Raw genomic sequence first — 15343 nt, forward strand, 5'->3', positions numbered from 1 at the left:
ACACCAACCACAAGAATTGCACAGGTTGGTTACAATAATTGTGTAAGATGTTTCTTATAAACATACGAAGAACCAGAAAGTACTTTCTATTATGTTAATGTATTACAAAAAAACACCTCATAACTTATGGGAAAATATATATTTCTGAATATCTATGTTACAATATATATATAAACAATTTATTATTAGTGTTCCACAGTTTTCTGTATACATTAATTAGTATTATTGTTATACAAGACCACAGTAAACGTCCATTGCTATATCTCATGAAATTGAACCTCACAATTGAATAACTAGTTGAAAAGAGGTTGTTCATTTTGTATGATTAATCAATACTACGTACAAAAGGGGCAGTACTAATTAGATTCTTAGAAATATAAAAACTGTGAAACAATGAATTCATAATAATCGCTATTTAGGCTTAAGTATTTTTCTCAATGAACCATTCCCCAATTAATATTCTTAAGTTTATATTAATCTGACATAAATACTTATAAGTAATTTTGATTATTGTTTCTGACTGTCTATAATGAGCTATTTTTTCCTTTTGATATTTATGTTTTGAAATTACGATACTTAAATAAAAATAAAATTACTAAAATTAAAATAAGCAGTACGTACAACAAAAATTGAAAAATTATTAAATTTAGTAGACACTACCTATATAAATTAAATATTATTTCTATCTTGTTATAAATAGTGCATTTATTACTATTCTTGGATAATTACCTATTTGTATTATTTAGCAAAATTTATTAATATAATTTAGAAAATTCAATACCACATTTTTATTCATAGTAGTACAGTAGGACTGTATTTATCTGAACTATTGGTAAGCAGTAACCCAGTCATATATATACTTGTTTACAAATATAAACTTATATCAAGAACCAATTATCAGTCATTTGTTCCATAGATCAGGAAATAAATGATTAATTAGTGAAGTAACATCTGATGACAGTTTTCAATATTTTGCATATGAATCAAATTTTGTTAATTATCTTGAAATAATGGTTTAGCTAAAATGAAATCTTTACAGCCAGTTTTATGAACGTCAGTTCCTATTATCTGGAAAATTTGAAGAAAATCAGTGAATGGTTATTATACAAATTGTTTTGTCTACCAACATATTCAAATAAATGGTATTCTACTGTACATCATTTTTCTATTGTTATAAATTAATCCAACGGAATTTTGATTTACAAATTGAACATTAAGAATTTTGTTTCTCAAATGTATCACTGTTTTTTATTACAGAATTTATTTTATGAGTATTAATGTCTCCGTTAGTAATGTTTACAATATGGGCAATCAATAATAGATATTACCTTACTTACAATTCTCTTTGAATAAACTAGCAGTTTTTAAATCATTCGTTTAAAAATGTATAGTGTACCAACTACTATTTACCAACAATGTCTATTTTTTGTTCTACATTATTTAGCATACCTAGCTTGATATAAAACCAATATCTATAGTAATATCAATTATAAAGTTATTGACATTAGGTTTACATAGTTATTTGTTCTTAATTTGATTGTAGAACACTCATTTCTAGTATAAACAAAAAATCTGAACTGTAGGACGGCCATTCTATTCAATACACTATTGCATAAACACAACTATTTTTTGTGGATATTAATTTTTCTACTGCAAATCTTTCAAAATAAATAATTTATATTCAAACAGCACGACAATTAGTGCAAACTATTCTTTCACAATGCAATCACAATTCAGTCAATACAATATTGCAATATATAAAATATTAGAATTCACTATTATTCTTTCTCTTGTAATCAAATCTATAACCTACTAATACCAATTGCATTTACATTAATATTTATTATTCTTGTATATTGTCTACAAAGTAAAGGAAGAAATAGTATCAGTCATGGTTTGTAGATTTTTCAAACTCTATTGTTTCTTGTTAAATATTTTAAGAATGAATCTAAAAATATGTCAATGGTACCTTTTCTACAACTTTAGTAGCATATTTACAGATATAGAAATGCTTAAAAAATGAGATATATTAATTTTGTAATATTTCATCTTAAGTGTTAAATTTTCAAAGATGTTATTGTGTACATAATTATCATACAATATTTAACCAATATACTCGATATCACGATGAAAAATTATTAGAGTTCCCTTTATATTACATGTATAACTTACTCTTTAAATTAGAGGTCTGATGTTGACTAATATCTATCCCACAGTATTTTAAGAAAAATTTTAGTACCAAACAGTGGTCTGCTAAATTGTATTCATAACTGAGTGTATTGAAACAAGTTTCATAGAAAGCCGAAAAATTCTGGAAAGGTCTCATACCAATATTAGAGTCTGTAATACAATACCTCTGAATTCTGAGGCGACAGCTTTGCTTTAAGAAATTACACATGTTGACGGTGAAGAAATATTTTCTGCACTGTTGAGATTGCTATAATTATTTCGGAAAGCCACCTCTTCAACATTTAGAGATAATTCATGCGATCGATCTTCCTCTAATGGAGCAGTCGTTGAAGCATGACTAATAGATGAATGTCGCGATCGAGATAAATTTCCACGTTGGTTACTACCAGCGGATGGAGCTGGACTAGGAGAAGGACTTTCTGGTATCTGTTCCTGTTCTTGCTGTTGTTTAATTACAACTAGTCTGTTCAACAAAGAAATTTGTACTTGGATGCCAGACATAAATGGTCTATACCCCAAACTGAAAAGCACATATAAATAATTTTTACTACTATGTTTACAATATTCTTTCTGCAAAACTACCATTGTTCATATAACACATACCATTCAGAGTGAGACCACCTAGTTAATGTAAGAAGACCATCCCTTAAATTAATTACAGAATCAAAAGTTTGCATAGGAGCATGTGCTGCTCTTACAGTTCTAGCCATAGCAGGAGCATCGCGTAAAATAGTTGCTAGTACCGCAGCCCATCCTAGGCAACCGCCTTCAAGAAATAATTGTAAAAGGTATCTAAGTTGTACTTCCGCCCGACTTATCGGTGCACAAGGTGAAACAGCATGAACTTCTGTCTGTTCTACTGGTTCTGGTGAAACCCAGCACACTGTTCCAACGCCAGTCCCAACAATGGATTCAGTTTCATCTCTCCAAATGGTACTACTGTCGCTAAGAACACTATTAGCATCTGTAAACGCCAGATAAAATTTATACTTTTCTCAAAAAAATTACTGTAGTACAATAATAATTATATCGTTTATCGTATAAAAAAATATAAATACCGTGTAACATATGTGCTGTTAATTTAGTGTCAGTTGTGGGAAATTGAGTTTCTAAGCTTGCAACGGGGGAAACTAAGGTGGTATAAGGTGGTCGACCACTTGGTAAACTTGTGTAACCACTATCGGGCAAATCGACTGCAAAGCTTGTATTCAATGGTTCATCTTCTGGACTTTCTAAACTAATTGATCTTATTGAACGTAGAGATGTAAGACTGGATCTTCTAAACTTCTGCAGAGTTGGAAGAGATAGCACAGGGTAAGCAAATACAAAATCTTCATGCGTTGCTTTCAATGCTGCAACGTAATCATCGATTTTCGCTGCTCTATCACGTTCTCTGCCAAACCATGTAACTAAATGAAAGTCTAATCGTGCAGCAAATCTGCCTAGATCTGCAAGTCGCTTTGCCGAGAGTAATCGACGAGCATGACGTTGTAATATTACGTCAATAAAAAACTCTTCAGCCGATCCCTCTCTAAAAGATAATTTATTTTACACAATTATTTCAACAGTTATAATCAATATTAATCCATTTGCATCATCGCTCTGCTTAAGCTGCCGCGTTCAAACATCAGCGACGTTCAACTGACGACTGACCTGTATCACCGCGAGCGGTTGATCGTATATGCAGTAACGAGCATCAAAATTATTTATGGAGTTTATTAACAATATACTGTTTAAAACGATTAATACACAATATTATATAGCAAAAAATTTTTTTATAGGCTTTTTTGCACCTTCGCATAGTGTTTTTTGCGTGCCGCGCGGATTTTTGCGTGCCACAACACTCATAGCGGCAGTTTGAAAGATTTTCACAAAAGAGTAACACTTATTTAGAATACACTGATGTATATCAAACTAATAGAACCAAAAAGTTCTCAGAAGTGGTTAAACGTAATCTATTGCAACTGGTAAAATGGGAGTCGTAGGCTCGCGGACTATTCCGCGCTCGGTGATAGTGGACAGTCGTAGATTCGCGTATTATTCCGCGCTCGGTGATAGTCGACAGTCGCGACTCGCGTATTATTCCGCGCTCGGTGATAGTGTACAGTCGTGACTCGCGGATTATTCCGCGCTTGGATGCAAATGGGTTAATTACTTTTTTTATATAATACACGTATAACCAACACTTACTTGTTGTCAGCTTTTTCAACTTTAGAAGTGTTTGTAGGCACAGACTTTTTTCGTCTCATAACTACATTTCTAGTTTTTTCTAACATTGAAGACGGAGTGATATCTTTGGCTGAGTCAGATTGTACTTTAGGTGTCACCGTAGTACTGTAGCTTCGACTTCTTGAAACTTGCATGGTCCCTAATACTAGGGATAAATCATCTTCATGGGGTGAAAGTGGTGGTGTTTGGGGAGGTACTCCTAATTTTGATGTTCCTCCCCAAGATGTTCGCGGAGATTCCACATCATTCGGATCTTATGGAAAAGACAACATATATATGAAAATAATAAAAAGAAAGGACATACATTAAATGTGTTTCTTATGCTTTACCAATGGCTCTGAGAAAACGAACGAGATCCTTTGAAAGTTCCCACCTTCCCTGTTCTAGAGCAGCATCCAATAATAAGGTAGCATGTTGCCGACTAACAGCAGACGGTTCTAGGTTCTGTAGAATTATTAAGTAACTAGCAGCAGTATCGAGTTGCTGACGTTGCAAACAATCTTGCAATAGTTTCTTCGGTGGTCCAGCAACAGAGAATAAATAAGGCCAAAGGGCTATCTCTGTTTTTCTAGCACATTGTACAACTGCTCTAGCCCATACTCCTGGAAATTCTCGAATGAATTCCACTACAGAAGGCAGCTGAGCATCTGGGATTGGTTCTTTACTAGTTGCTTCTTCTTCTAGAACTTCATGAAGTAAAAGTTCTAACGAATGTGGAAAATATGGCAGTGAAGAACACGAACGAGCAATTTCCCAAGCATGATATCCCAAATTGCGATGTATAAGTTGTCGTAATATTTGATGAAGATAAACTTGACTCTAAAATTAAGAAAATGTGTAACAATTTCGAATTAACTAATAGAAAGTACACTAATAATAATACACATACTGTAAGTTCCAATAAACTAAAAGGTAATGAAAATGGAGAATTTGTATCCGAAGTAAAAAGGACTGTATCATTTTCTGCTCCTAATAAAATAGCATCCTCGAAGAGTATAGCCAAAGGATAAATACGTAAGTGAAAAGGTAACATTATTCTTTTGCTCATAAATGTATGTGCTTTTTCTTGATGATTTCTTGGGAATAATGGTAGCCAAACACGCATGCCATGAGCACCACAAAATAACCACAATGCTTCTGTTAAATGAGGCTTATCTCTTTTCGATCTCCACGGTACCCAGACGTTTTCTACATAAGAAGCTAATACTGTTGGAGCACTACATGTAAACAGCTGTAACATGTATATAAATATTATAATAAAAATTAATGATAATATTAATCATAAATATATTATTCACGTACAACATCTGGATTATCAGTACAATGTTCTCGTTGAACCATAAGAAGGCGTCCAGATACATTTAACAAAAGACTTTCAGGATGCGGATGACTTCCTGCCGTTTCTGCACGTATAGTAGTTAAAGTGGCACTTACAACACAGGCAGGATGAACACAAAGTCCACTAACATCTACAGTCTGTAATCTTATTAATTCTATACTTCCTGCATCTGAAACATCAATATTTTGAATATGAGTTCGACGTCTACAATTCATAAATTTATTTTTTCTTATTACTTACCATTATTGCTTTCGGGTACCATATCGTAAATGCTAATTTGCGCATTAGCACAAAATGTTAAAAGTCTATCTTTTAGTGTATTTAATAATAACACTTGTGATGGCATTCTAACAGTTCTAACATAATTGTTATCCAAACGTGTATCGCGTGGATATATTCTAACTTCATCTTTATCATCTAATATTGAGTAACTACTAGCTATTAAAAAACCTTGGTGCCATAATAATCCTCCGGTTACAATGAAATCACGTTCTTGAGTTTCATTACCAAAAAGTTTCCATTTACGCGAAGGTAAAGAATAATGAGCTAACCCTGTCCGTCCAGCTACAGCTATGCTCATACCTTCGTTATCGATAGCAGTGTACTTAAAAGAAAAAAAAAGAATTTATTTAAAAATATATTTTTTCTTTTTATCAGAAGAATATACATTTACATACTCTTATTGGCCAATTGGAACCACTATATGCGGTAGGGATGGGAACAACTAGCCATTGCTTACAACCCGCAAGTGTTTGCGTTATAGAATCATTAGGTATTTCACTACTAATATGAAAAGTTGAAGTGTTTGTAGAAACTCCACCACCGAGATTTAAATACAATCTATCTTCACCTTGTAAATATAAATGTCCATGATGACCCTGCATATAAAAGCATTGTTAACATAAAATACTATTAATACAAAATAATATTTGTTCAAATATTCCTTTTCAATATTACCATGCAAGGATTGATCGTCAAAGGACTCTTTACAAAATCTAACTGTATCAAAGAACGCCTTAAATTAGTTCCTTCATTTCCATTTTCCTCTGTCAAAGAGGGATCCGGAGATTCCCTTAACATCCAAAGCTGATAACCTTCTGCAGACCACTCCTACAATATATAAAAGATGAGTTTTTATAAAAAAAAAAAAAACCAAAATTAATACCAACAGTTAAAATTAACAAATATACTAACCATTGTATGGATGTGTAAAGGATTATCATGGGTCAAATCTACTCTCAAACCATAATCCCATTTTAAACTACAAAGTAACAAAGCACCGAATGTACTCCATACTGCTAGGCCACCACCTTCCCAAGCTAACACAATGGCACAACTATCAGGAGTCCATCTTAAACACCTTACACGACCTGGTCTTCCTGGATAATCTTTTGAGGATAAGCTTAAGGTATGTGACATTTCTAGACCACCTGTTGTTTCATCAACATAATATACTGCACCCTCAGAACTAATAACAAAATACATATTATAAATTTGTATAAATACATATTTCAATGTAATTTTCAAAAATCTTAAAGGACATACTTTTGCCTTCCAATTGCAATCAGACGATATTTATGATTTACAGCTGCACAAGTAGCATCGTCAACATCTCTAGCCCAAATTCCTTGTACTTGCTAAAACATAATATTACTGTAAAATTGTCTATTTATTTGTTCAAAAAATAATCGACATACATTGGGATCGAATTTCAGCGACTGTGCTGTGAGAAATGCTGCTTTGCCTGTATTAAGAACAATTGCGAATCCACCAACTAAGGGAGAATATTCAATATCGGTAACATATACATTTTTATCGGTAAGAGGTACAGCTACGGTAGATATTTGTTGATCAACACTAAACGGAATTCTTCTTAAATCGAGAGAATAATCTCGATTTACAGTACCATCCCATTTGTGGCGTATTATATGACTTGTCTTTGTAGCAACCATAAGCTCATCACGTATACAAACTAACGAACTGATACCACCATCTATCCAGGCTGATTTTTCCTAAGAAGAAAATATGTTTTCAAACAAACTACAAAACCAATGTAGAAAGTTAATATTTTTTCTTTTTTAAAAAGAACATATTTGTATATTTACTTACAAATGTCAAGACTAAGGAAGGAATAACTTCTTTAATAAAAAGTTCAGCACTATCTCTTTTTAAACTTGTAACCGGAGAGTCTCTTTGTTCATAAAGACCTCGTCCTTCTGGACTAGTATCCGATAATCGATAAAATAAAAGATAGCTATCCGACGTCTACAAACGTATAAATTATAATAACCTGTCCTCTCTTATATTATAATTGAAAATATTACACAATATTTCATACCGCTATGACCAGCATACTGGAGTCTGGTCTCCATTGTACCAAAGTATTGTCACCGTGTTTCCTCAAAGAATCTGCAGTTCTTCTGATAAATATAATTGGCACACATGGCTGTAAGTAAATGTTTTCTCATTAGATTAAACTGTAGAACGACGTAAAAACAATATGAATTTCTCTATAGTATTGTTTAAAATAAAAATATCGGTACATGTGCAAAATAATTAACAAGTAAAAATGATAAGCAGGTATGTAATTTTAACACCAAGAATTATAAAAAAGCAATTACATTATAAAGCTACAATGTAAGCAAAGTAAAAGTGATAACTAAAAGTAATTATTATTTACAGTATCAACAGTTCATAAATAAGTAATATTTTTGACCCATGATACTAAACATCATGGAGGATCGTAATTATACTTTGCAATATATTAATCGTCAGATTATAACGTTGCATTTGTGACACATGCCTTACAATACCAGATGGTGAGAGCATCCGTCGTTAAGACAGCAAAAAGTATCTTATCCCTGTTGCATACAACCGCTGTTATCTTCTCCGGTTCTGTCGTATTCAGAACCCGAGGCCATCCAATGGGGAAAAACATGATTTCTTTTTAAGATTGTCCACCTTTTGTGTTCACATCCCTGTTATGTTTAAGCTGTTTTCGTGTTTCACCTCTTGTCTCGAGGAATCTGACAAGTAAACACATCCTAACCTCACCATCTTATACTGATCATAAGTACTAGGTTACTCGTGCAACGAAGCAAAGTGAAGTCCCTCGAGATCCACGTAGCACAATGCACGGGAACTTGGAACGTTCGTGCCACTTATCTAATTCGCAATCGTTCGCACTGTCATGTGTAACTAATACTTTCACATTGGCAAACACGATACTTACGCATTTATTTGAACAAAAAAATTAACATTATTATGTAAAAGTTTAAAGAATACATAAAACAATATACGATAGAGTTCAATTACATCAGGGTATACTGACTACGTGTACATATGTATACTCCAGCTTTTACTTGAAAATATGTCGCTAGGAAATTAATTAAATTGACCTTCGAACGAAAATAAACACGGTACAATTGAAACGTAGAGTATTTTTTTTTTCAATTACAAAGGAATAATATTTTTAATAATACGTATATGTAAAACTGAAAGAATTAATGTGTTTACCTTTTGTCCGATGTTCTTATATTAGAGAATATTTTAAACTTAAATTCCCAAGCTTCATTTTACATAATTAATTGTTGTACTTATCTATCGACATTATTAAGATTATTCGTGTAAAAGTTTAAACATACTATATAGAATAATAAATAAACGCTACACCATTTGTAGATTACTTCGTGCAGGAAAATTTATATTGTCCATAAAGTTGTGCACTTTGATAATAATTCGTTGATTATTTACATATATTTGTAGTATTCCGGCTACGTAATACTTTGTGGTCAGGTTAAATGAAAAAAGAATATTTTGTTCTGTATAATTCAGGTTCTTTTATATATTGACAATTTTTGTCGATACAAATGCATACAGAATTATTAATTACTTTGATATTGATTCGTACTTGTATATACAATACTTGCTCTGTGTTTCTGTGATATAGCGTTTACATAGCTGTAGGTACTACATGCATCTACTTTTGAAATAATATTTAATAAAACAACTTTTATTCGGAAAATGTAAAACAATTTCTGATCGAATAATTCATAAATAGTTCATACCGAACGACGTTAAATATAGATTGATTTAATTGATCATTTACTGCAGTTGTTGCGTTCCCTGAAAGAATTCACTATTCCTCTTCCTATTATAATGCGAAATAGTTGCATGAAGTTTCCCGTCTGTCTCTAGAGTGCGATACATTGCAGCATAAACTTGTTTTTCTAGAAACAAGTGACGTTCAATTATTTAACGGGGCTGAAAAATGCAAAATTTAAAACATATAAAGGATAAGGGGAATATATTATAGATTAGAGAGGAATAGAAATGAGTCAAAATGAGATCTTAACGTAACATACCAATATATTTCTTTATAATGTTTATCATTGATCGAGTATTATAAACAATTTACGAACCACGGTCTGGTCGGTACGGGCATATTCTACTTAGGATTCCGAAGTCTGTACATTTATCATTGATATCACAGAACCTCATGATTCAAAATTCTTAGGCAATACATCATTTACTTACAATTATTGAATTAAACGCGGAGCAATATGCGTACATTTCCAAAAGTTTGTTCACAAAACCGGTGCACTTATCACAATTATAGAACTGTTACAATACTACTAAATATTTATACCTCTTCGGGTATAAACCACTTATCGCTGAATACGATGTACATTGAAAAATTTAAACACGTTCTCATAAATATCTTTAAATACACATATTTTCAGCTGTCACGGGCAGCTACAAAGTCAAATATTTAAATTCACGTAGCAAAGTTAATAACGAATGTTAACAAATTCAACGTGTACAAATTCAATTGGCGCGATATAAACGGTTAATACGTTAATACACTCGAAGGACGATATTTGTTAGCAATTCTAATTGTTAACAGGGAAACGATTCACGCGTACGACAAATATATAAAGATGAGTTTAACGTTACTGTATTCAATAAACGAACGAAGCGCGTTATAACAAATGAACTTTACGCGTCGGACGATTTGTACCGTATCACCGATTACGTTACTTCGCTTCGAGTAAACGCGCTGATCGTGTCACAGAGATCTCGCGATAAAGTCCTTAATAATAGATTTTTATACGTCGACCAGAGGAATGGCGAAATCGATCGTTCTATGGCCAGACAACGAACTAAAAACAATTGTCAACATCGTCACTACCATTACCGTGTATCTACGGTAAAAACACTCGGGTACTCATCGAAACATTCTTCGAGTACTCGACGAGAGAGTCGTTTAACAAGTAGGTTCCATGGTTGGTGGCATGACGTTCATTTTCGGCGGTCGACCGAATCCACGCGTGCCATCCGGACCGGATGGCATCCTTGTCACGTTTTCTGGTAGATGCGTCAACGCGATACCACTGTTGCTCCTGGTTCGACAGAAAGCGCCCTGTTCACCACCGGAGGAACATAGCGACAATCTTCTTGCACCGGATATGTCGCAGCCGGAATCTCTGCTACAGGCTGACAACCGTCTCAAAAATGGCCCATAATCAGTGGAACCGCGACGACTAGAGTGATAACAGGCACCGTTGCACTCGGAACCGGAACTCGAGCAACAGGAGAAACGTCGATTCTCCTGGTAATAGTAACTCGGTGGAAATACCGGGTGACAGTAACCGGTCTCGGAACCAGAGGAACAGCCAGAGTAACGTCTGCTGTAATTTCCTGTTTCCGAGCCGGAACCGGAACAGGAAGACAAACGACGAAGAACGAAGCCATTCTCCGAACCGGACACGGAGCAAGCAGATACCCGGCGGGATAACCATGCATCTGGCGAGGGAGGTCCTGCAACAAAGAACCTAATCTGTACATCTCGAAACTCGTAGAACTCGGATTTTTATTTTCATTTTTTATTTTTCTGGACAATTATCAAGACCGTGGGAACCGTTTATACAAGAAATACGTTTCATCAGTTTCGAATTGCGTTTTCGATCCGAGTATTGATAAGAAGAATTTTCAAATAAAAGTAGATTCTCGATAATTGTCCATTCAACTGTATAGACACGCTTTTCGAGATACTATCATTTTTACTGTCACCGGGTGTGAGCAGTAGACAACATTTCGTTAATTCTTTTAATTAGGGTATAGTAAACTAGTTTTTTAAAAATCGAACCGGTATCGTTGCATATTTCCTTTTCCTCTTTCTTTTTGTTTACGTTCTTTCCTTCATTAGCGAACAGGACTCGAGCGCGAGGTCGATGCGTTTAAAGTATCGATAAAGATTATTCGTTTTTTAGAAATTTTGTTATATTTGTAAATTTACCACCTAGATAGTTTATAAAATATATTCAAAATTAATAAACTCGTTTAAATTATATACAAAATCGATTAACCACCTACAATAATTTTGTTGCGCGAAGGCTTATTGTCAAATTTTTGTTTACAGTTTCTACGCTACTAGGAAAAATCTTGTACAAGCATCGTCTAATAGTTTTATACGAATCGTTGGAAATTAGTCGATCTGGAAATAGGAATCTGTTCCAATTACCGGGGCAATTAAAAAGTTTACAACGATGTCTCGAGAAAAATAGTGTATCGTTAACCGGCCACATCGACAACAACGATGTTGCAGCCTGACCCTCGTTAAGAGAAAGTTATGCTCTATGTACGGTGGGACGGAAGAAATACAGTTTATTATCGGCTTTTAAAAGGAAGTGAAATCGTTAATTCCGAAAGACATCGTCAATAATTGGACAAATCGGGCGCCACGCCTGCCAGTAAAAAGTTTCATCGCCTTCTCGTGCTCGACCACGCGCATCAACGGTAATTCAAAAATCACACGAGAAACAATCAGCTGTATTCTTCTCGTTAGGCGTCATCGAGAAAGTCGTGGACCCAATCTGCAATACTTTTAGTTTAAAAAGTGCTGATTTTTGTGCAAACAAGATAAACGGTCTTACGTGACAACCGATAGTGACTACATCTAACACTAGAATTACCGATAGATTCTAGTACATTAAGGTGTTCCTCGTGTCTTTCAGGAAAATCAATGATCGAGGAAAAAGAGGAACTTATGAAATTGATTATATATATATATATATAATAGAAAAAATCGTAACGACTTTTGAAAATATGCTATAGAATTTAAAGTAAATTTCTTTGTAAAAGCAGTTGGAAGCAGTAATTTTGACCGATTGGTAAATCTAATGTTAAATCGTTCATTTGTGTCGCAATACCGTAAAGGATGAACGAACAATCAAACCAACGGAACTTTTTCATACGCCGATCGCGCATGTTCTTCGTAAAACGTTGATTATTTCATGGGCAATTCTACCGAATAAAAATTGATCGGAAACCGGTAGAGGGTGGTTCGTTCGGGTACGTTGTCGAGAATTATTTTTAATCGTACCTTGATAGGGATGGCCCGGGTAAGCGTGATACATCGGGTAACCATGAATAGGTTTCTTATGTCTGGCTCTTCCATCTTCAGCCTCGGATCCACTGGCACAACTCGAGGAATTGTAAGATTCCTCTTTGGCCAATCTCGTCACGGTACTTTTCTTCACCGGTTGTTGTTTCCTCTTCTTGTCGTTGGATTGTTGCAATTCGTACACCTTGGCATCACCGAAGGTCATTTGTAAAGCAGTACGAGCAGACGCTGAATCCGTGAACTCGACCATGGCGCATTCGTCGCTCGATGCCAACTCTGGCCTTTTAGCAATCGCTTGTCGTACCTAAATAATTAAAGAGACGACACGATTGGTAAATTTAAGTGTAAACGGACCGTTTGAATTCGTTTCGATTAGTGATAATTAATGGTAAATTAGTTGGCGGTTCGACGAAGGATAATTACCTCGGCTGGTGCAGGATGGCCAGGTCGAAGAACTCTGATGAGAGCGATCTCACCGCAGGGTCGGAAAAGTTCAGCGACAGATTCCACCGACAATTTTTCCAAGGGAAGTTTCGCAGCGAGAATCGTTCTCGAAGGGGTGGTTTGATCGAAAGGAGGCAGAGGATCGAGTCTACGTAATTTGGTACCTTGTGGATTCACTTGCAGTTTCTTCGATTTCTTCAAAGCAGCCCCGACCACCCTCCAATCTCTGCTAAGGTGTTTCACTCTCTTGAAGCTCGAGATAAGTTTCAAAGATACGTATCCTTCCTTGTTCCGCTTGACGTGTTTCAGTAAGAAGGCATCCTTGACGATGTTTTCATCGGAGAAGTAGAATTCGACTTGAACGCATATCTTCTCGGCTAATTCGTCGCTCGGTGGAACAAAGTCGTTCAACTGGTCGACCGTGTTCGCTTCGACCGGTGTTTCTTGCTTCTGATCGTTCGTCGCGTTATGAACGACATCCTCCATCGAGTCTGCTCCTGAATCTGGATCAGAATTCTTTTGCCCTTTAGCGACGATCCGTAGCTTCCTTTCATTGTCGGAACTTCCACTGTCGGATAAGTCAGCTTCTTCCCCTTTTGAACCTCTTCGATCGAAAGAGAAGCTGACGTCGCTGTCGACGGAAGAAATACTATCCCTCGTGTCGGACTTCTTCATCGGAGGCGGGGAAAAGATCAAGCTGCCTACTTTGTCCCTGGATTCTTGTTGAACGTCCACCTCTTCCATATTTACGCGTTCGAATTCTCGCTGACTGTAACGAATATCCAAGATCTTCGATCCACGATCGAAGACACGATGATCGATCTCGTGTCTACGGTTCTTCCGAATTAATCCATTCTTCCGAGGAACACTATTGAGGTTTGTTCCTCCGTTGGTTACGAGTCTGTCGAACGATTAAACGGACATCGTATTTTCTGCGCCGATAAGTGACCTATTCAAATACGTTTGTCCCTTTTAATCGATCGAAAGAAGGCAACGTTCATTGGGCCTAGAGATCGAAACCTCGATTAATTTCGTTTCAAAGAGAATCGTCGGTTGTGTTTGCATAGCAGGCCCGGCACGTTTGCTTGTTTCGTCCAAGGAAAGAGTCGGTTGTCCAGCGGCGACGATCTCTTCTTGCCTGTCACCGGTCCGACGCGTTTCGTGGCACCAAATCGAATCTGCGAAGACAGGGCAGTAGGTCTATTAAGTGAACCGATGTCACACCGACGATCTTCGAGGAGGGGAAACACGGAGGACGAACGATCCTAAAGAAGGGGACTATCGTCGAGGTAAAGGTAATTGCAGAAAGGGGGGAAACAAGAAGAGACTAAAAGAGCCAATCTTCCCGCTCTCGTCGGGAATGCGTGCTCGTTTGCCTCGGAGGGGGAGGAAAGTGGGGGACTTGCGCGGTCCGTGACAGTTCGGGGAAGAGTGGCCTTCCCAAAGACGCGTCCACCTCTTTAAATACTTTCGCCCACGGGTCGCGCATGCGTGATTACCTCTCTCGTGACAAACCTACCCTGAGGTCGTGACCTTCCCAAATACCGGTCAAGAGCGAAACACCGGGAAGATAGGAATCGCTCGAAGGGCACTTGGCCAAAACCTTGAGAAAGTAAAGGTACCGTAGACATACGAGAAGGGTCGATGGGTGTCTCGATATTCCGGATCGAGTGTCACCGATTCATTGAACCAAACCAACAAACAGCGAAACCAAGAATTTCAACGTTTCGGTCGTG

The 15343-nt window shown here is 35.9% G+C and overlaps 2 protein-coding genes across 2 annotated transcripts; both read right to left on the bottom strand.

Moving 5' to 3' along the window:
• Nucleotides 1-1958: 1958 nt before the first annotated feature.
• Nucleotides 1959-9110, bottom strand: Rich (guanine nucleotide exchange factor subunit Rich). The gene is made up of 17 exons (XM_076314713.1): nucleotides 8991-9110; nucleotides 8562-8784; nucleotides 8097-8204; nucleotides 7868-8023; nucleotides 7456-7770; nucleotides 7304-7395; nucleotides 6953-7226; nucleotides 6716-6868; nucleotides 6436-6636; nucleotides 5999-6362; nucleotides 5722-5927; nucleotides 5309-5650; nucleotides 4749-5238; nucleotides 4381-4672; nucleotides 3249-3721; nucleotides 2794-3154; nucleotides 1959-2710 (listed from the first exon to the last, which is right to left on the bottom strand). The coding sequence occupies exons 2-17, from the start codon at nucleotides 8694-8696 to the stop codon at nucleotides 2383-2385; spliced, it is 4290 nt and encodes a 1429-aa protein (XP_076170828.1). The 5' UTR covers nucleotides 8697-8784; nucleotides 8991-9110; the 3' UTR covers nucleotides 1959-2382.
• A 998-nt stretch (nucleotides 9111-10108) lies between these two features.
• Achl (La ribonucleoprotein translational regulator Achilles) lies at nucleotides 10109-15020 on the bottom strand. The gene is made up of 3 exons (XM_076314878.1): nucleotides 13587-15020; nucleotides 13143-13467; nucleotides 10109-11578 (listed from the first exon to the last, which is right to left on the bottom strand). The coding sequence occupies exons 1-3, from the start codon at nucleotides 14349-14351 to the stop codon at nucleotides 11025-11027; spliced, it is 1644 nt and encodes a 547-aa protein (XP_076170993.1). The 5' UTR covers nucleotides 14352-15020; the 3' UTR covers nucleotides 10109-11024.
• Between the last annotated feature and the right edge of the window lie 323 nt (nucleotides 15021-15343).

This window comes from Ptiloglossa arizonensis, chromosome 6 (assembly GCF_051014685.1).
Source record: "Ptiloglossa arizonensis isolate GNS036 chromosome 6, iyPtiAriz1_principal, whole genome shotgun sequence".
NCBI classification, from domain to species: domain Eukaryota; kingdom Metazoa; phylum Arthropoda; class Insecta; order Hymenoptera; family Colletidae; genus Ptiloglossa; species Ptiloglossa arizonensis.